The sequence below is a fragment of the Linepithema humile genome, chromosome 5 (genome assembly GCF_040581485.1).
Source record: "Linepithema humile isolate Giens D197 chromosome 5, Lhum_UNIL_v1.0, whole genome shotgun sequence".
NCBI lineage: Eukaryota > Metazoa > Arthropoda > Insecta > Hymenoptera > Formicidae > Linepithema > Linepithema humile.
In genome coordinates, this window is record NC_090132.1 from 16,834,695 (window position 1) to 16,851,725 (window position 17,031).

The following is a 17,031-nucleotide window of genomic DNA, read 5'->3' on the forward strand; positions in this document are numbered from 1 at the left end:
GGAAGCGTTTATCGCGGAGCCAAGCTTGCCGTGAAGGGACGATCGACTATCGTTTGCTTTTTGAAAAACGGGGAGTATTCCAGACTGCTTCCTTCTCATTCGGTTTTTCCGTACACGTCGCTCGCATCGAGCGTGGGCGATTGAATGGCGGACGCGAATAACTTTGTCGCATATCTCGAGTGATACGGTGCGAGCACCGACGAGACGAAAGGAAACGTTTCGCGAGATAGCTTGCTTGCGAGACGCGCGCGCGATAACTCGAAGGAGACAATGGCTCACGCTCCGCGTTCGTGTTCTGCATGCTTGAAATGGCGGACACGTGTCTGCGAAAACTGGCCAGGCATTGCATTGAGAAACGTACTAGTCTCGGATATCGCGCAAACAATAAACAATTGGCACACGATTTATCGATTTGCCGTTGCAACGCGAGCGTTTCTGAGCGTTTCATTTTGCACGCGCGTAATGCAAGGAGTGTTTTTGTATAAAAATAATAAAAAAATATGAAAGTTGAATTTGTTTGCAAAAATTATAAGATGTTGTAAAATGAGAAAACAAGAAGCGTGTAGGAAATCGAAAATGTCCGAGTTGTGTATATTCTGGGAAAGTTGTACGAATGGAAAACGATGAAACGTGACTCGTTACTAAAATTACATCTTTTTATTCAGCTGTATCCATATAACAAATTTTGAAAATACTAACTGTTGAACTAATCATGCTTTTTCTTTCTTTGTTACAGGTGAGTAATCTTTATGCTGTTATTTCGTGTCTATTTGTGATAGATCGACTTCTTTCACGTGAGTATTCCCATTGCTATTGAAAACCTATATATCTTCACGTAGTTCATAGAATTGCTATATATCTTCACGTAGTAAAGCCGATTTCTTTTCAACCATGAGGTAATCAATGTGATAAAAGACGCGCGTAGTGCACGTACTTAGAGTCGGTTCCACGTTAAAAGCACACTTAAATGTGAAAATGCAGTGGCATTTTACAAAAAATGGCAAACCCATGTCATTTTTTATAAGGCATTCAGTAAATTAAATCAGTAAGGCATTTATTTATTTTGTGAAATTGTGTCGATCGAAGACAACAATTCCCAAGAATTTTAATCTTGAATTGTGAATCTTTTTTATAATTTGAAAATGTGCAGGAACTAAGATTATATAAATAACAATGAAATTGATATATTAATATTGACGTTAGAAACGCGAAAAATAATATTTAGATAGCAGATGTAAATTTTGATGGTATAAATAATTGATACACTATGTAGATTGTTTATTTTTGCACTGAAGATTTATAGTACCTTTTGGAGACACGTTTTCTAAACTATCTAAACTTTTGAAAAGTTTTGTACAAGACGTATGTTGTTTTCAAAATCTCTAAGTTCAATTTCAATGAAGTTGTCACCGGTGTCGCTTTGCTCCAGTTAAAGATTGAGCTGTTTTCTTGCTGAAGACGACACCTATACATAGATGTCAGCCGATTTTATTTCGCTCTGATTCTTTTTCGTCGCATTTACGATCGATATTGAACGAGGCTCGTCTTTTTGGAGAGAGGCGCATAAACGTCTTCGAGGGCGGCTTTGTTTACTCGCACTGAGAAAGACGTATGAGCGAGCTTGTAGCGACGAACAAACGTCTTCGCCGATAAACTATTTGCGTTTCCACCTGCAGGTATCGTTTCTGCAAATCGTTCGCGGCGATATTTTCGGCGCGATAGGTATGTAGCCAGGTCGTAACTCGCGATCGGACGTATATTTTCGTTATAGCGTATACACGAGTTGCAAGCGAGTTGTTCGAATTTTCATAAATCCGTTTTCACAAACCACATTGGTTTATTCTCGTATTCCGCCCTCGTTGCTTTCCTACGCTTTTCCGTTCATCATCGGGTGCTGCGCATTAGCGATGATCACTTTATGTTATGATCAGAACTCGGAAGTTGCCGTTTCTCTTACTTCTCACGCGTGCGTCCGTGATGCAACGAATGCAAGGATTGAAGCGAGAGTTGGGTTAGAGCGATAACATTATTTTAGCCTAGCGGAGATTGTGAGAGATAGTATTTTCCGAGGTTTTGGTTGATATTCGGTTCCTTCATAAAGTGCAATTTTGATTTAATTATTAAATTACATGTATAAACTCTGCTGATACACGAGTGAGTATTGCAAATAAACATACATATTTTTAGTAATTAAATGATTGTGTTAGAATGCAAAGAGGTATAAATATTTGAAGAATTCAGAGCAAGAGCAAGTTAGGTCCATGATTCATGAGGGTCACTTTAAGTACGAGGCTGCATTTCAAGTATACTTACGTATAATTCCTTATAAGTTAATCCATTTTTACTCTGAATCTTTCATTTATCTTATATATTTTATGAAAGTCATAATTTATGAGATTTATTTTTAATGTAAAACCGGATCTAAGATGCATCTCGAAAATCATGGATTTAATTCACTGTTGTTGCAAAACTCATTTAATATTTAACATTAAAATGTTAGTATCCGAGACGTCCCAGAAATCTCAGGTGTTCTATAAAAATATAATATTACTGAAAGCATATAGTCCAATACGCGGTCGAAAGAGTCTGACAGTCACCTCAACCATAAAGTTTCGAAATAACGAAGGCGAAGAAGGCGAGCACGCATTTATCTTTTCCCGTTGATAGCTCATTTCCTCGGCACAATGGAAGAAACGCGTTCGCGCGAATCGAAGAACGAGCCTGCGTCGTTGCTGTCGTTTCATTCGCAATTTCAGACATTGGTTCTATGAAAACTGTGACTGGTTGTAAGAAAGAGATGTCAGACATCGGCCATCGTGAATGAACGATAGTATCGTCGATGCTTATCAACACATCCGGAAAGGTGCACTCGATATTTTAAAACTGCAATGGCCGATGCAGCCGAACGACCGCCTTGAGTCTAACAAATGGGTCAGACGGGAATCGAAAGTTTCGTTTCGGCGTCGTAAAGTCGACCGAAGATTAAGATTAATTTGACGTCTATCCGCCAGCTTCGGGTCTGCTAATTAATTTCTTCTGCGCGAAACGAATTTCCTTTTTATGTTTGAATCGTGTTTAGTATTATTTCTCAGGAAAAATAAATATACCGACCAATGTGAAATGAGATTAGAGATATAATTGTTTGTATTATCTTTATAGAAGCTTGACCTCCATCTCGGGACATGAATCATGATTAGATACATTATTAATATTTATTCATTTATTTTATAACTTACATATTTATAAACATTATTTACACGACAAGTGTAACTCACGCATAATGTTATTTAACAGAAATATTGCACGTATTCTCGATTGGTATTGTAAAATCGTAAATTACGTCATAAACGCGATTTCGCGCACGATAAAATCGAGAAAGGAACGATCGCGTCGGCTAGGAATTAGAAAGTCGCGACGATAATGTATAACACGGGCACGCGGCACAGGTAATATGCTTTTTTTTTTTGCATGCCTGCATTTCTCCTCGACTCGCAGTCGAGCAGTCTCGAGATTGCGCGTTGCATTTTTTTGCAAACAGTGGAAAAGTAACGCGCGTTGCGAAGCACACGGAACGTTGAACGATAAGGAAGGCCTTGACCCAAAAATTCACGGTGTTTATATGCTTATATAATTACTCTGCAATTCATGATCAAATACACCTCTCTTGACGTCTCGTTATCGGCGAAATGGCGGTAAAGTATCGCCCGTATTTCACTAAGAGCGATCTTGCCCGCCGACATCTCAAACTTTCCTATCTGCGTCATCCCGCGAATACTTCTTTGAACATTATCGACGGAGCATCTTGCACGACTATTCAAGAATTTTCTCATTTAGTGACTAATTAGGCGTGATGAATTACTGTGCTTTTTCCTCTAATCAAGTTCTTAAATAGTGCCGCGAGTTTTCTGGAAAATAATTGCACCGCATTTAGCTTCTAACGTATCTTCGAGATGCAAATAATAAAGTTTGCCAAGTGCAACTTGTAGTGATTTATTTAGTTTAGTTACACGAACGATAAAATAGATGAAATTGTTTCATTGTTGCAATATTTTTTTTAATTTTATAATTTAGTATTTATTTTGATATTTAATATTATTAGAAATTGTATAATTTATATATTTTTTAGTTTTCATACATTATTTTTCTTCGAAAAAAAGTTACGTTTTAATACCTCATTTATTTTACATGAGATACGTGGAAAATTTTCTCAAGTGTCTTATGTAATAATAATTCTTGGTTCATTTGCAAATTTTTCGATCGTTGTATCGAGTATCTCGAAGGTCTACATTATCACTCTTGTTGAAGAGAGAGAGAGGAGAATTCTCGTTGCATACTAATGTAAATCCTATCTGCCAATCTTCTTCACACTCAACGAAGCGCACCAAGCGATAATCGATTTAGGCAAGTGCCGTCAACCTTGAAAGGAAAGCAAGGGAACATCGCCATCGGGCAGTTATAAAGTTCCATTCTGTCGAACGATATCTGTGATCGACTTGCAATTCGAGCCAATTCGCACTCTTTGCTACAATCTAGAAGTTTCTGAAGTTTGTTGTTCAGCATTTTGATCAATTGTCTTGAAGCATTTCATAGATTATGTTAAAAAAAGAAACATTTTATAAGTTTATTGTAGAAAGATATTATAAAGCTTATTTCAAAGAGGCATTCGGACCTACAATATAATTTTATAATTCTATAATTCTAAAATTCTATAATTTTAATTTTTTTAAATCAAAAGGATGATATAAAGCTAAAAATTAACTGCTATAAATGTCTCATTTTTTCAATTTTTACAAATTTTACTTCTGATCTAACTACTTTGAGAATTATTTACTAATTATATTATTTTAATTTTTATAGAGTTTGCATTAGTTTAAAAAGAAGCACATATATTGCCATTCTTCACACATAACTTGTGGCGGAACTATATAATTACGTTCGATAACAATTCTCTTAGTTTACGCAACGCGATTCAAATGTTATAATAATTACGGCTCAGCGATATTAACGTCATAGCAAGGATCGACATCTTTAATTGTTTCTACGTAACAGCTACTTGACTTCAAATATATTATTTAATTCAACTGATTTTATTCGGCTTAAATATCAAAGATACAATAAAGGTTAATTGAATTAACAATTAAGCGCGCCGTGGTGCTCTTTATTTGCATTTAATCAACCGAAGGCGATGGTTGGAACAAAGATTACTTCGATGGATGTGATCTCTTCGTGAAAAATAACATTTATAATTGCAAATTGCGTTTAATTACGTATACAATTTCTATTAGCGCGTCATTAATTGGCAAGCGAGATAGCTGGTGATTTTTTACGGCGGTCTTGCTACACGGGTTGACGAAAGTTTACGCTACGCTACGAGCAATTATAACGGTCAATTTAAATTATGTTTTAATTAGTCTGTAGTAGCGCGATGATTAAATTACTCGAGTTTAGATTGTATCCCGTACGGTAGTACGGTATGCGGTACGCTTATTGCACACGTGTTTTCCTGCATATATGACTAGTGTGCACTATTTGTGCAGGATGTTATCAATTTTTTTTTTATGATTAGGAACATCTGCTCATAAATTGTCTCGTAGTTATAGCTAAAATGAACGACTGATAATTTTAAAAGGCGATATTTCCAGTAAATATTAAAACTTGATTATTTAAAAGAACAGTCTTATTTGTACTTGTTTTTTTAGGAATTATTCAAAAATTATTAATAATTCTTTATTTTTTGTTAGAAAAACTTGTTTAAATTTTTTGATAAATAATCAATTATATATATATATTTTTTTTGTGTATATTGACATACAATTTATTTATTTATTATAATCCGGTTTTTACAATTATATTTTTCTTTTAGATTTATATAATATATTCATATATTTCATGTTCTGACAATGAGAAGCGAGTCTTTAAAAAACACATGTTTTACGTTTTATTTTTTGCCTGTTTGTATGTTCATTCAAAGCAGCTACTTTATTGGCTAGTTTGTTTTAGCGCATTCCGCATTTACGCGAGCGTAATTTCACGATGATTTAGAAAGTAGGATACTGCGCATATAACATCGCAATTATGATTTTCCGACGACGAGGCGCGTCGCTGATCAACCCGATTTGTGATCGCGCGTCATCACATTCATGCTCCGGTAATTAAAATCCATGGAAAGTGAAATAAATCGGCAAGACATTTAAGATCGAAATAACTCACGCCGTGTATTAAAATCGTATGAAACATTTGGCGCAGCTGACTCATCAATTACGCGTACTGTAATAAATAATGTGGAAAGATTTGATTGTGTGGTTACGCGCGATGTGAACGCTGAGCGTTCGTCTGGTATGGGCTGCGGTTAGAATATTTTATGAAATACTCTGTGACCAGCATACATATTATCATTGTGCATTCGAAGAGGCGGTGGAAATTGAAAATCTTAAACAGGCGCGTCAAACAATAAAGTTTTTCTCGAACGTAATGGCGTTGAAGCGAGAATTGAAAAATACTTCCTCGTGCAAAAACATTTTCAAGTCATTTATGTTGGGCACATATATTGCATGCAATACATATTATGAAACAATTCGCGGTTTTTAAATTTTCAAAGTACTTTTTATTAAGAATATTATTTATAAATCTAAATTTGATGAAATATGTAATAGTTCAATATGTAATATTTTTTACTTTTATTTTGTTATGCAAAACTAAGATATAAAAAAAATGCTTTGAAAAGTGTAAGAATCTTTGATGCCTTTAATACTTGAAAAAGGAGTAATTTTTTTTATGATTTTAAATTTTGTTGGAATTTATTTGCTTTGAAATAAAATGCTTGACCTATTTCACTGCTTTACAGGCATAATAAGAAAAATGTATTGCGATATTCCTGAATGTATTACTCCAATGGATTATTGGTTTATTACACAAGTAAGACATAAATTATATCGCGAAATAAGAATGCAATTTTATATATGTGCTTAGGAATTTTCTGTAATTAATGTGATGACTAATTGATAACGGAAACTATATCTTTTGCAATATTGCTTTTAGCAAACGTACAAGATACACACCCTTATATACAATTGTTCAAGTTAATTAAATAATCTATTATTGATAATTATTAATGATAAATGATAAGAGTTGTAATTATTATTAATATCTTAAAAAAATATTTATATTCTTGCAATTCCAAGCTTTAAGAATAAAACTTACTAAGAACTGTATAACATTATTGTTAAATATTAGTGCAGAGTTCTAGTTATTTTAAAAACATAATCATATTACAGTTTATTAAAAAAATGCTTAAAATTTTTAAAGAATAGAATTTTTTGATGATTTAAGCTTTATGTTAGATATTTCAAGTTTGTGCTACATAAATTATTTCTACATTATATTTTATGTATCACTAATAGAAATCGTAAGTGTGTCATAGCGATCGCACGAGAAAGTATGGTTAAAAGTAATCACTGAGAAAGAGATGATTGAAAGTAGAGTTTGATCGTATTAATACGCTATTAATATATCAATACAAATCAATACGATCACTCGAGTAAGTGATCAATCCATTAAGATTCTATTAAATCTTTTTATATCAATAGTCGTTAATTATAACGATGAGTGATAATATAAAAAATTACAGTTTGCGATAAAAATAACGATTAGTGTGAAACTGTTGGTGCGGTTTTTTCTTAATTCATCCGCGTCATTTATAGATTCATTAACGAACATTGTGTTATTACCGGTAACGATTACAAGGTCTTGCGCAGTGTTTTTGTTATGCAACATTAATGAACACCTTTCATACTTTTGTGACACGATTGTCATTAATATTCCTCGACAGATGCTGCACGCGCGGAATGTCAAGCAGAAAGCGACGATGGTCGGTATAGGCTTTCTCAGGCATCTGGTCGCGACGCGCTTCTTTGTCTTTATCTCGCTATCGACCGCACAAGGACTCTCGATAATCCCAACGAAAAATCGACATCTCCGGGAAGTGGACGGCGAATCACGTTCACGCGACTGCAAAGCAGCAGTCACGTAAACATGCAATTTTGCCGTTTGCGTATCGCAAAGAGAACTCGCACGATTGTGTATCTTAATGAAATATTCAAATTGTTAAAATATTTCCATTGTGCGAAATGGTATCACACGAAATAACACGTTATTTTTGCGACTTTGAGAAATCTAAAATCACATTTTGTTCTATCGAGATAAATGTTTATGTTAAATTATCTCTGCACGTTGCCTTACATATTTTATTTTATAAATAAATGAATCTAAACTCTCTTTAATCGTGCGTATGTAATACATGTACAAAAATATAAGAAATTTTGGTTGAAAGCAGATTTTATACATTCGATTATTCGAATCATTGAAGCATAATTATTGACATTGCACGCTACAAATGATATCATAACGATTGGCTGGCGAAACAGAGGGTTTAAGCTGTTTTTTATTAATCAACAATTTTCGCTACAGAGTGTGTAGGCGATTCTTTAACCACACTACTGTTTGCAATCGCAATCAATATAATCGCTGCCTAGTCGCGTCCTCGCATTCTTCCTATCTCTTTATTGATTATCTCAATATAGTTCTGATGATTTCATATTTCAATGCTATAGGTACGGAAAAATGGAATGAAGATAACCCATTCTCGGTGACACACGATGTATACGATTGATCGACGACAATGTATGGCAACGTACCGAGCATTGATTTATACTAAGAAATTGATAGCAAATTAATTGTATATGACGTTGAGTTCTATTTTCAATCGTCTTACTTCAATGATTATTTGTAACTGTATTTCTGAAAGCGTTCCGCTGGACTTGTCTCGGCGGGAAATATTCGATAATAGATAATCATACAAGTTTTTATCCGACTATTATCTGTTATCATACATCGTCTATAAATTGTAATAAAACGTCGATCGAAAATTTCAGATTTCGCAGAATCACAAAAGCCGTTGGAAAAGCACCCCCTTTATCCGACTATGTACGCTCGCGCGGATTTTAGAGATGGAAGTTTATAATTCCGCTGGGCCGTAAATCGCCGTTTTACGATGAGATGCACCAGGCAGATACGTTACGAGTTTCACCAATCTTTTTTATTCCGCTCGCATACCGAGTTCACGAAGGTCTGTAATATCGTCAAACTGACATTTAATACGGAAGTATAATCGTAACGGGAGACGCGATTTTTACGTTCCTCTCGTTTTTCCGTTACTTTACTTATCTTTGCCGACACTTTTTGGAACGCGCTTATTTAACTTTTCGATACGATTTTGTATTATCAGAAAATACAAAATTTATATGAAAATATATGTATTTATTCTCTGTAGTTATTTATAAAAGAATTTATATGCTTCTTACAAATTCGATTGCCGAAAATTTCGTTTAATAAATTAATGAATGAACGTCTTTAAGTACAATATCTAATTTGAGTTATTCAATATTTGGTAATTGAATCTTCCACCTTCAGATTTTTATTTTGAGGTCGAAATTCGAGATGGAAAATGTCGAAACGAAAAAGTCAATTTGCCTTCGTCGTTCTCTCGATCTGTCGGTTTATCTCTTCGCGCAAATTCATTGAATGTGCCAATAAGCACGTAGGAAAGCACAGTTTGTCGTTTCGAGTCGCTGTTCCAATTTTATGGCGCAATATGGACTTAACATTCCGTATTGCGACATAAAATGATTTATCGCAAAGCGTTCCACCAAAATATTCTTGCGAATTCTCTTATCGGCCGAAATTAGCACGTGATGCTCTTCCAAGAAATTTGATATTATTGATTTATATATTGCCTTTTTATTCGATTGGATATTGATCTTCATCAAGGACACATCTGCAACGACTTGTGTTTCTTGATCGTTGAATCGTGTGTTAATGATTACACTAACTTGCAATTAAATAAGATAAGTTTGCATAAGACAGAGGAGGAATTTTATTCATTGTCTGTAAGGCGGATTCGAGATATTTACAATATTTTATTTTTATCGCGCAGAATACAGATAACTCTTAATAATTATAGCACGTGAGTAAACTGAAATATTATTTCAATCAATATATGTATATCATACCTCTTCTTAAAAGACATACCAGGTACAATTACTCCGTAGACGCGTCTGCAAGACGCATTACCGCGACGCGACACGATGCGCGAAAAGGAAGCGGATCTGCTTCAACTACGTCTCGAATGGAAGCAGATAGTCTCGTTTGCGATTCCGGTAGCCGTGTCGTAAACCTGTCTTGCGATATATGAATCTGATGACAAATACGCCTGATAAGATGTACTCGGTTGATAGAGGCTCAGCTACCTAACGCGCGCGCAATTATTCCGTGAAGCAATTTTCCGCGAGCAGCGTCTCAATGAGTGTATTTAGCGAAGATAACATTCTATGAATTTTACACGAGATCTGATTAGGCTTGACATAAAATCATAGTGTCTAGTGTATAATTTTCTAATTACCATAGAAACGTCAAAAATTTCACACAATGAAAATTATAATTCTTTGTTTCTTTAAGATTTTATTTTAGCGGATAATTATGCATATATATATATAATATTACACTATATGTTATACAGAAAATTGAACAAAAATGATAAAATTACTCGCGAAGCAAAATAATAATTTTCGAGCAGTCACCGGTTAAAATCGCGCTCTCGCACGCGCGCGGCGATCGATCGTCAGGCGTGGGAATGTCACTGCACGATCAGCTGTCTAACCACAAGGCCGCCACGAGAAGACACTTACACCGTTTCCACGACATTTCCGTCCGTCGCTCACTCGCCGAGGCGAAGCTTCCGTTGCATGTCCGCGCGTTTTCCTAACGAAGGCTCCGTTTAAACGAGAGAGGCGGATGAATGTCCAGCGCGGTGGAAACAATTGGTCAATTCGGCCGCGTGTCCAATTACGAAATTGGCAGCTATGAAAATGCCGGGCCGTCTCTTAATTCGATTCAGCCAATTAGAGCTCTCTCGTTGCCCGCCCATGGAGTCTGAATACGTTTCTTGCACCTCTCTCGTGGAGAAAATTTTTGCAGCAAAGTGGCGTTCTTTATTCTCCGTCCAGGACGATGTCGTTTTTTGCGCTCCGCAAATATCTCCCGAGTATTGTGAGTACGAATTGCCACCGCGAAAATATAATTAATTTAGTAAAGTTTTAATTCGCCAAGTTTTTCATCTGTTGGATTCTTTCCCGGTAACAGGTTTTGAATCGCAATTAAAACTTGTGTAGATACGCGATATATAAAACGAAAAGTACGAAGGCTTGACATGAAGATCCTTGTAAAATGTTTGTTTGCGCCGTACAATTAAGAGACAATTCGAGATGAAAAAGAAGCTGATGTTAATTCGAAGTTTATTTCTGATATCCCACAGAAGTTTATGTCAAAGTTTTTTTAATTAGCGCAGTGGAAAACAGTTAATTTGTGGAACTTTTACGGAATTCTTCTTTTTTGTCCTATTTAATTTTATTCTCGCGAAAGAAAAGTATTCAAAAAGAGGGCTGCTGCGTGATAACGACATTAATGCAATTAGAGTGTAAAATCGACCAAATTATCAATATTGAGGCCTATAGCATTCATTAATTTTTTAAACTAATGCTCACAATAAAGCTGTAATAATAAAAAATAATATAATTAAATAATGAAAAATCATGACATTACGTGAATTGCATTAAAATAATATGAGCATGATTAATTATAAAGCAGTATAATATGTTGAAAAAACGAAGATAAAGAAAAGGAATATATTTAAATGCGAAATGTTTTGCAATGCATTTGTCAAGTTCCACTCGAGACAGACTGTTCGCAGGATACAACAGCCCCAATAAATCTAACAAAATATCGAGTAAACAAGCGGGTGTGGCCATTTTCTTGTCGAGCCAGAATCGGGTCAAGAGCATGCGAGGCGCCAAGATGTATGACGATCATCGGAAAAAATATTTCGCGGCCGACCGTGAATCGAACAACCGCCTGATATCGCGAGTTGCGTAATCAATTAAGTGGCTGCTCGAACGCGCGATATCTGGAATATCGAGGCACTTGAGTCCCGATACTCGGATGCAACCGGGCTTCTCGGAATCTATTTTTCTATTTTTCCGCGATTGAATCCCTTCCCGTTGCAAAATCTGCCGTAATTAATGACGCGTCATTTATGCGAGCCTTATCATTTTAATCGGTCTTTTCCTCTTATAGGTACTTTAAACGGACCATTGTTTATTTGCTCGCTTTATTCTTGCATTGATAAACCGTGGGGTATGTTATCGTTATTATCAATTAAAGATCTTATTGACAATGATAGGGAAAATCTCAGAGTATTGTAATATTATAATCATTGTGTATTTATTTTATCAATACTTATCTCTGTTTATCATGTACCTTTTAATGTAAAATTAGAATTTTTCAAGAATTTTTCAACTCTTGAAGAATCAAATATTACAGCCATGTGCGTGTAAAAACATATAAATGATGCAATCTCGATCCTTATTTCTTAAGTAATCAGTGATACTTCTAGCACAACAATGATCTCGATAAAATTATCGATACCTTGTTACCAGCTGATCGCCATTATTATCTCCCGCTTCGTCCTATCGTTCTCATCGGATTATTATTGAATTGATTAACTTGATTATAGATTATCTCGTTAAACCGTACTCGGGCGCGAACTTGAGAGCCACGAGTAGTTTGAGGGATTATAAAAATAATATACACAATACGAGATAAATCTACAAGAAATGATAATGCTAGAAATGGAAACATACACTTGAAATATGTCTGCAAATGTGCGTAATCAAGAATTAAAATTGATTTGAACGATATTGTGTTGTTAAACACATAAAAAAATAGATAATATTTTTAAAATGTTAAATTTCAACCTGACTCAAAAACTGTATTTTTTAGCTACATTTTTCTACAATCTTCAAAGTTTACATATGGATGATTTTATTAAGAAATTAACCGCTATGCAATTAAAAAAAATTAATTATACAGCATAGCAGACTCGACTCTATGCGAGCTACGCGAAACCGTCTATGTTTTAAACTCAATTTATTCTTATTAGTGAGAATATTATTTATATATATATTCGACACACATTTTATACGTGGAAAATATAAGTAAATAGGTTTAAAGTACAGAATTGCATATGTTTTGAGATCAGTTTTTTTATAAGCGCAGCATTTAAAAACCTGTGTTTATTCGACTTATTTAACACTAAATATAAATTTAGCTCAGCGAATTTTATATGAGGGAGATAAAATCTAGAGATAGACACATTTATCGTTGAAAAAACTGTGTATATGAATACTTGAAACACTTCAAAAGTCCGGAGACATCTGAAAGACAGCTAAAAAATGTTGTAAAAATTCAAGAGACGCTTTTTTAATGTTTTTACGACATTTTCAAAAGAGTTGTGTTTGTCCGAGAAGGATCTAAGGATCTTTCATAAATGCGTGATCATAATTCGAGTTTTCGTCGAGATGACGTGAGAGGATCAGGATCGACGGGATCTTGTGCGTATCCTCTTGTTTGTACACGCGTTCGTCGCAATGTTGAGGTGGGGGCTACGTCGCGAAAGAGAGAGACAGTTGAGTCGGGTAAGGCGTGCGCGTATAAATACAAGCGGTCGTGTTCGTTCGCGCTTAGTCGCTGCGATACTCGATCCATGTGACGGTTGTCGATCGAGCGCGTCTCGATCCCGTCTGACGTTCTCCCGTGTGTTTTATGCGTTTGCGACGTGCGAGCTTGAGCTCGTGTGCGTGCGTGCGTGCCGCTCGATAACGAGAGCGAGTTGAGGGGAAAAAAAAGAGGACGCGAGGAAAAGCCGCTCTTTCTTCGCCCAACATTGTCGCGACGTTCCAACCTGTTGGCGCGTGTGTGCTCGAAGAAAAAGGAAGAAAAGGGAATATATATGTATATATATATATATAATCGAGAAGAGGAAAGCAAAGACGCGAAAGAATAAAAAGGGATCATCGGAAGGCCGTCTTCGCCATTCTTCGTGCGTCGCGTTCCGGATGTGATGCGAAACAACAACAAAATCTCGTCTCTGCTGCCCTCGGCAGGCGAGGGCTGACGAGGTAAAAGCGAAACTCCTTTTAAAGAAAGTTCCACGCAACCCTCTAATTTTTTCAGTGTCATCACATAAACAAAGAAAAACCTTCTTGGAGACGAAGCGTGTCGCGTTGAATCAGTAGAGGAATAAACAAACAAATAAATTAAACGGGCAGTTTGAATTTAATATTGATCCCTGCGCGTCTTTTCTCCACGGGCGTAATCGCCGACACCAGAGCGACATACAAACGCAATCGCATACACACCTACATGGTAGCACGCGTTTCATGAGAGTGACCGCGTCGTCGTCAGCGTCGTCGACGTCGCGAGTGAAAAGGCGGTCGACCGCTCGGCTGCTTTCACCGACGAGCCGCGCCGGTGGAATAATGCTGCCAATTGCGCTTTAACACTTCGTCGCGTCGTTCGTTCCTTCGTCTCTTTCTCTCTCTCTCTCTCATCTTCAGCGTGAAAAATCACGCCCGCTCGTCGCGTCAGTAATCGCCGTCGAGTACATTCTTCTCATCTTCTGTCGTCGATCGTCGCCTGCAGCTTGCAAGAATCGTGGATTTCCTGCAATCGGACGACCATCTGCGGTACGTGATATCGAAGCGATAGTGTTGCGAGGGAGTGTTATTCCCCCTTGCGGTGCTTCGAAATTTGCGGATACCGCGGTGATCTCACCGGTGTACAATATCAAATCAAGGACGGACAATCCTGGTGCGTCTTCGTTCGCGAGTACTTGGACTCAGTTCATGAATATCTAATCTTAGATACCTGATTCATGAATATCTAATCTGCGAATAGTGCAATCCCCGGCGACCTGCCCGGTATAGTAAGTTGTATGCAGTCAACTATCGCGGGACGTCGATCTCACGATTCTCGTAGAATTAACGGATACATGTGATACTCCACATCGCCAGTACTGACTCTCAGTGGATCTTTACGATATAAGCTATTGACTAAACGACTTCGCGGAAGAGTCAAAGCGACCCTTCCGCTGCAGTTATTTATCCTTTCTCCGATCTTTAGTGACCTTGCTGCGTAAAACGTTAATAACGGAATCGTCGGGAAATCAACATTTTTCGCGACGCCCTCTCTTCATCGTACAACCAAGCAAATACTTTAATCTGGACGCGAGTTAACCTTCCGTGACCTCCATACGAGATACCGACTCGACGCGAGTTTCCGACGCTCTCTGCGATGCGCAGTACGCGATTGTAAACTGCTCGTCACACGACGTGGCCATTCCGACTAGCATGGAAACAGCCAAGATGTACATCAGCAGCGAGCCGCAGAACGGTCACTCGACCACCAAGTACGCTTCGACCAACTCCATCCCGGCGATGATGGAGCAGGAATCGTCGCTGGCAAGGATTTTTGGCGCCGTCAGCAAGCGCGAAAACGCGGCGATTTTGCGCGACACGAAGAGCCGCCGACATAGCGTTCTGGAGGATCTGAAAGCTCGGCGAGACAGTCTTTTCCAGAGGGCTCGTAGGGCCAGCGTGTTCGACGAAAAGGAGAACAGTGCAAAAGACATCGCCAAGGACAACGCCAAGAATAACGCCAAGGATAGTAATGTGAGGGACAAGTCGAAGGACAAGAGGAGGAGCAGCAGCGACAGCAACGGCGGCGGCAGGCGCGGCTCGGTGTTCTATGTGTCCGAGGATCTGCTTGAGGAGAATCAAGAGGTGCTGGAGAGCGAGGAGAACGCTCGCGCGGTCCAAGAGGCCAAGAAGGGACGCCGAAAGTCCTGGCATCCGCTCGCGAAGCCACCCAAGCTGGACCGCAAGAGGAGGAAGGGTGTATCCGGTGTTCCTTCGCAGACCGGCAGCACGGAAGCGCTTTTCTCGCAGAATTTTCCTCGTCAGAAGAGGCTATCCTGGTGGAACATATTCGTGCCGGATTCGGTCGTCAGGTATTTATTATCGCGCATGTTCTGATTATTGTGCGAACGTGAGTTCCCATTGTTTTACGAATAATCACGTATTCGTTATTTTTTGAAAGGCCAATTTAGCTTTGTAAGAAGTAAGATGGGACACAAATATTTAAAAAAATCCGATTTAAACATATAACTGAGGAATGAGTCGTATGTGATTTTTAAGCGCCACGAATATTATATTTTTAGTACAAAAAGATATCTATATTTTTTTTTATAATATTATTGAGCGAAAAGTACTCACGATACATTAACATAATTTGTTTTATACTTCATCGTTTAATTATTTGACAAATAACTTTCACAGTAAATCATTCGTTATGGTTTACTTATTACTTAATTATAATTAATAATCATTAAGCAATCGATTCGGAGTTATTTGCATAAAAATATTTTCCGCAATCGGTCGAGAAAATTTGCGCGATAAAATACGAATAAATGATACTCCGAAACGTTTTAACGGCCATTACACGCGATAATCCCAAATATTAATGCCCAATTCGCAATGGCTTTCACATTGACATATTCATGTTTCTGGCTGGCCTCCAATATGCTGGCAAAAGTGACGATTGAGATAACGTTGCAATCTGGATGTTAAATTAATTCTCAATAATTTCCAAACAATAATTCGATGAAAATTGCGTCTCCCACAATTTCGGCAAATTTTTATTTTGCATAATTTTAAATTATTATTACGGTGTTATAATCAATTCGTACCATCACACACGATTTTAGATTACCGTAATATTATAATGTAATAATATATTGCATCGCCGATTGTATTATCTCGGATATAAATAATTCATGCACCCGGTCGGTTGCTCGTCTCTCAAAGTATATCATTATCAATTTTTTATTGTTATTTGTTGGTATGTAAGCACCTGACTTCTGGACTCAATTTTGAGGGAAAAGTCGGAAATAAGCGGGTCTCTTTTGTGTAAATATTTGCGGATGTCGACGGTGTTGAAATCATAATCCGCACTCGAGGAAATCTTTTGTCGTTCAGCAGACGGCGAGAAAGCATTATCGTTTCAGATAACGGCACGTTTGTC

At 37.1% G+C, this 17,031-nt stretch overlaps 1 protein-coding gene across 11 annotated transcripts in view; it reads left to right on the forward strand.

The window, feature by feature from the left end:
• Positions 1–17,031, forward strand: part of mtd (mustard) — a 123,772-nt gene that overhangs the window by 40,628 nt on the left and 66,113 nt on the right. Inside the window, exon 1 of one of the 11 annotated variants that reach the window (XM_067355888.1) lies at positions 13,200–15,958. The exons of 5 other annotated variants lie outside the window; for them this stretch is intronic. In XM_067355888.1, the coding sequence (XP_067211989.1) occupies positions 15,300–15,958 (659 nt within the window). In that variant the 5' untranslated portion in view covers positions 13,200–15,299. Of the gene's footprint in view, positions 1–13,199; positions 15,959–17,031 lie in introns of those variants that run through there. 5 more of the 11 variants (XM_012362311.2, XM_012362312.2, XM_012362315.2 and 2 more) reach the window with 5 other exon arrangements.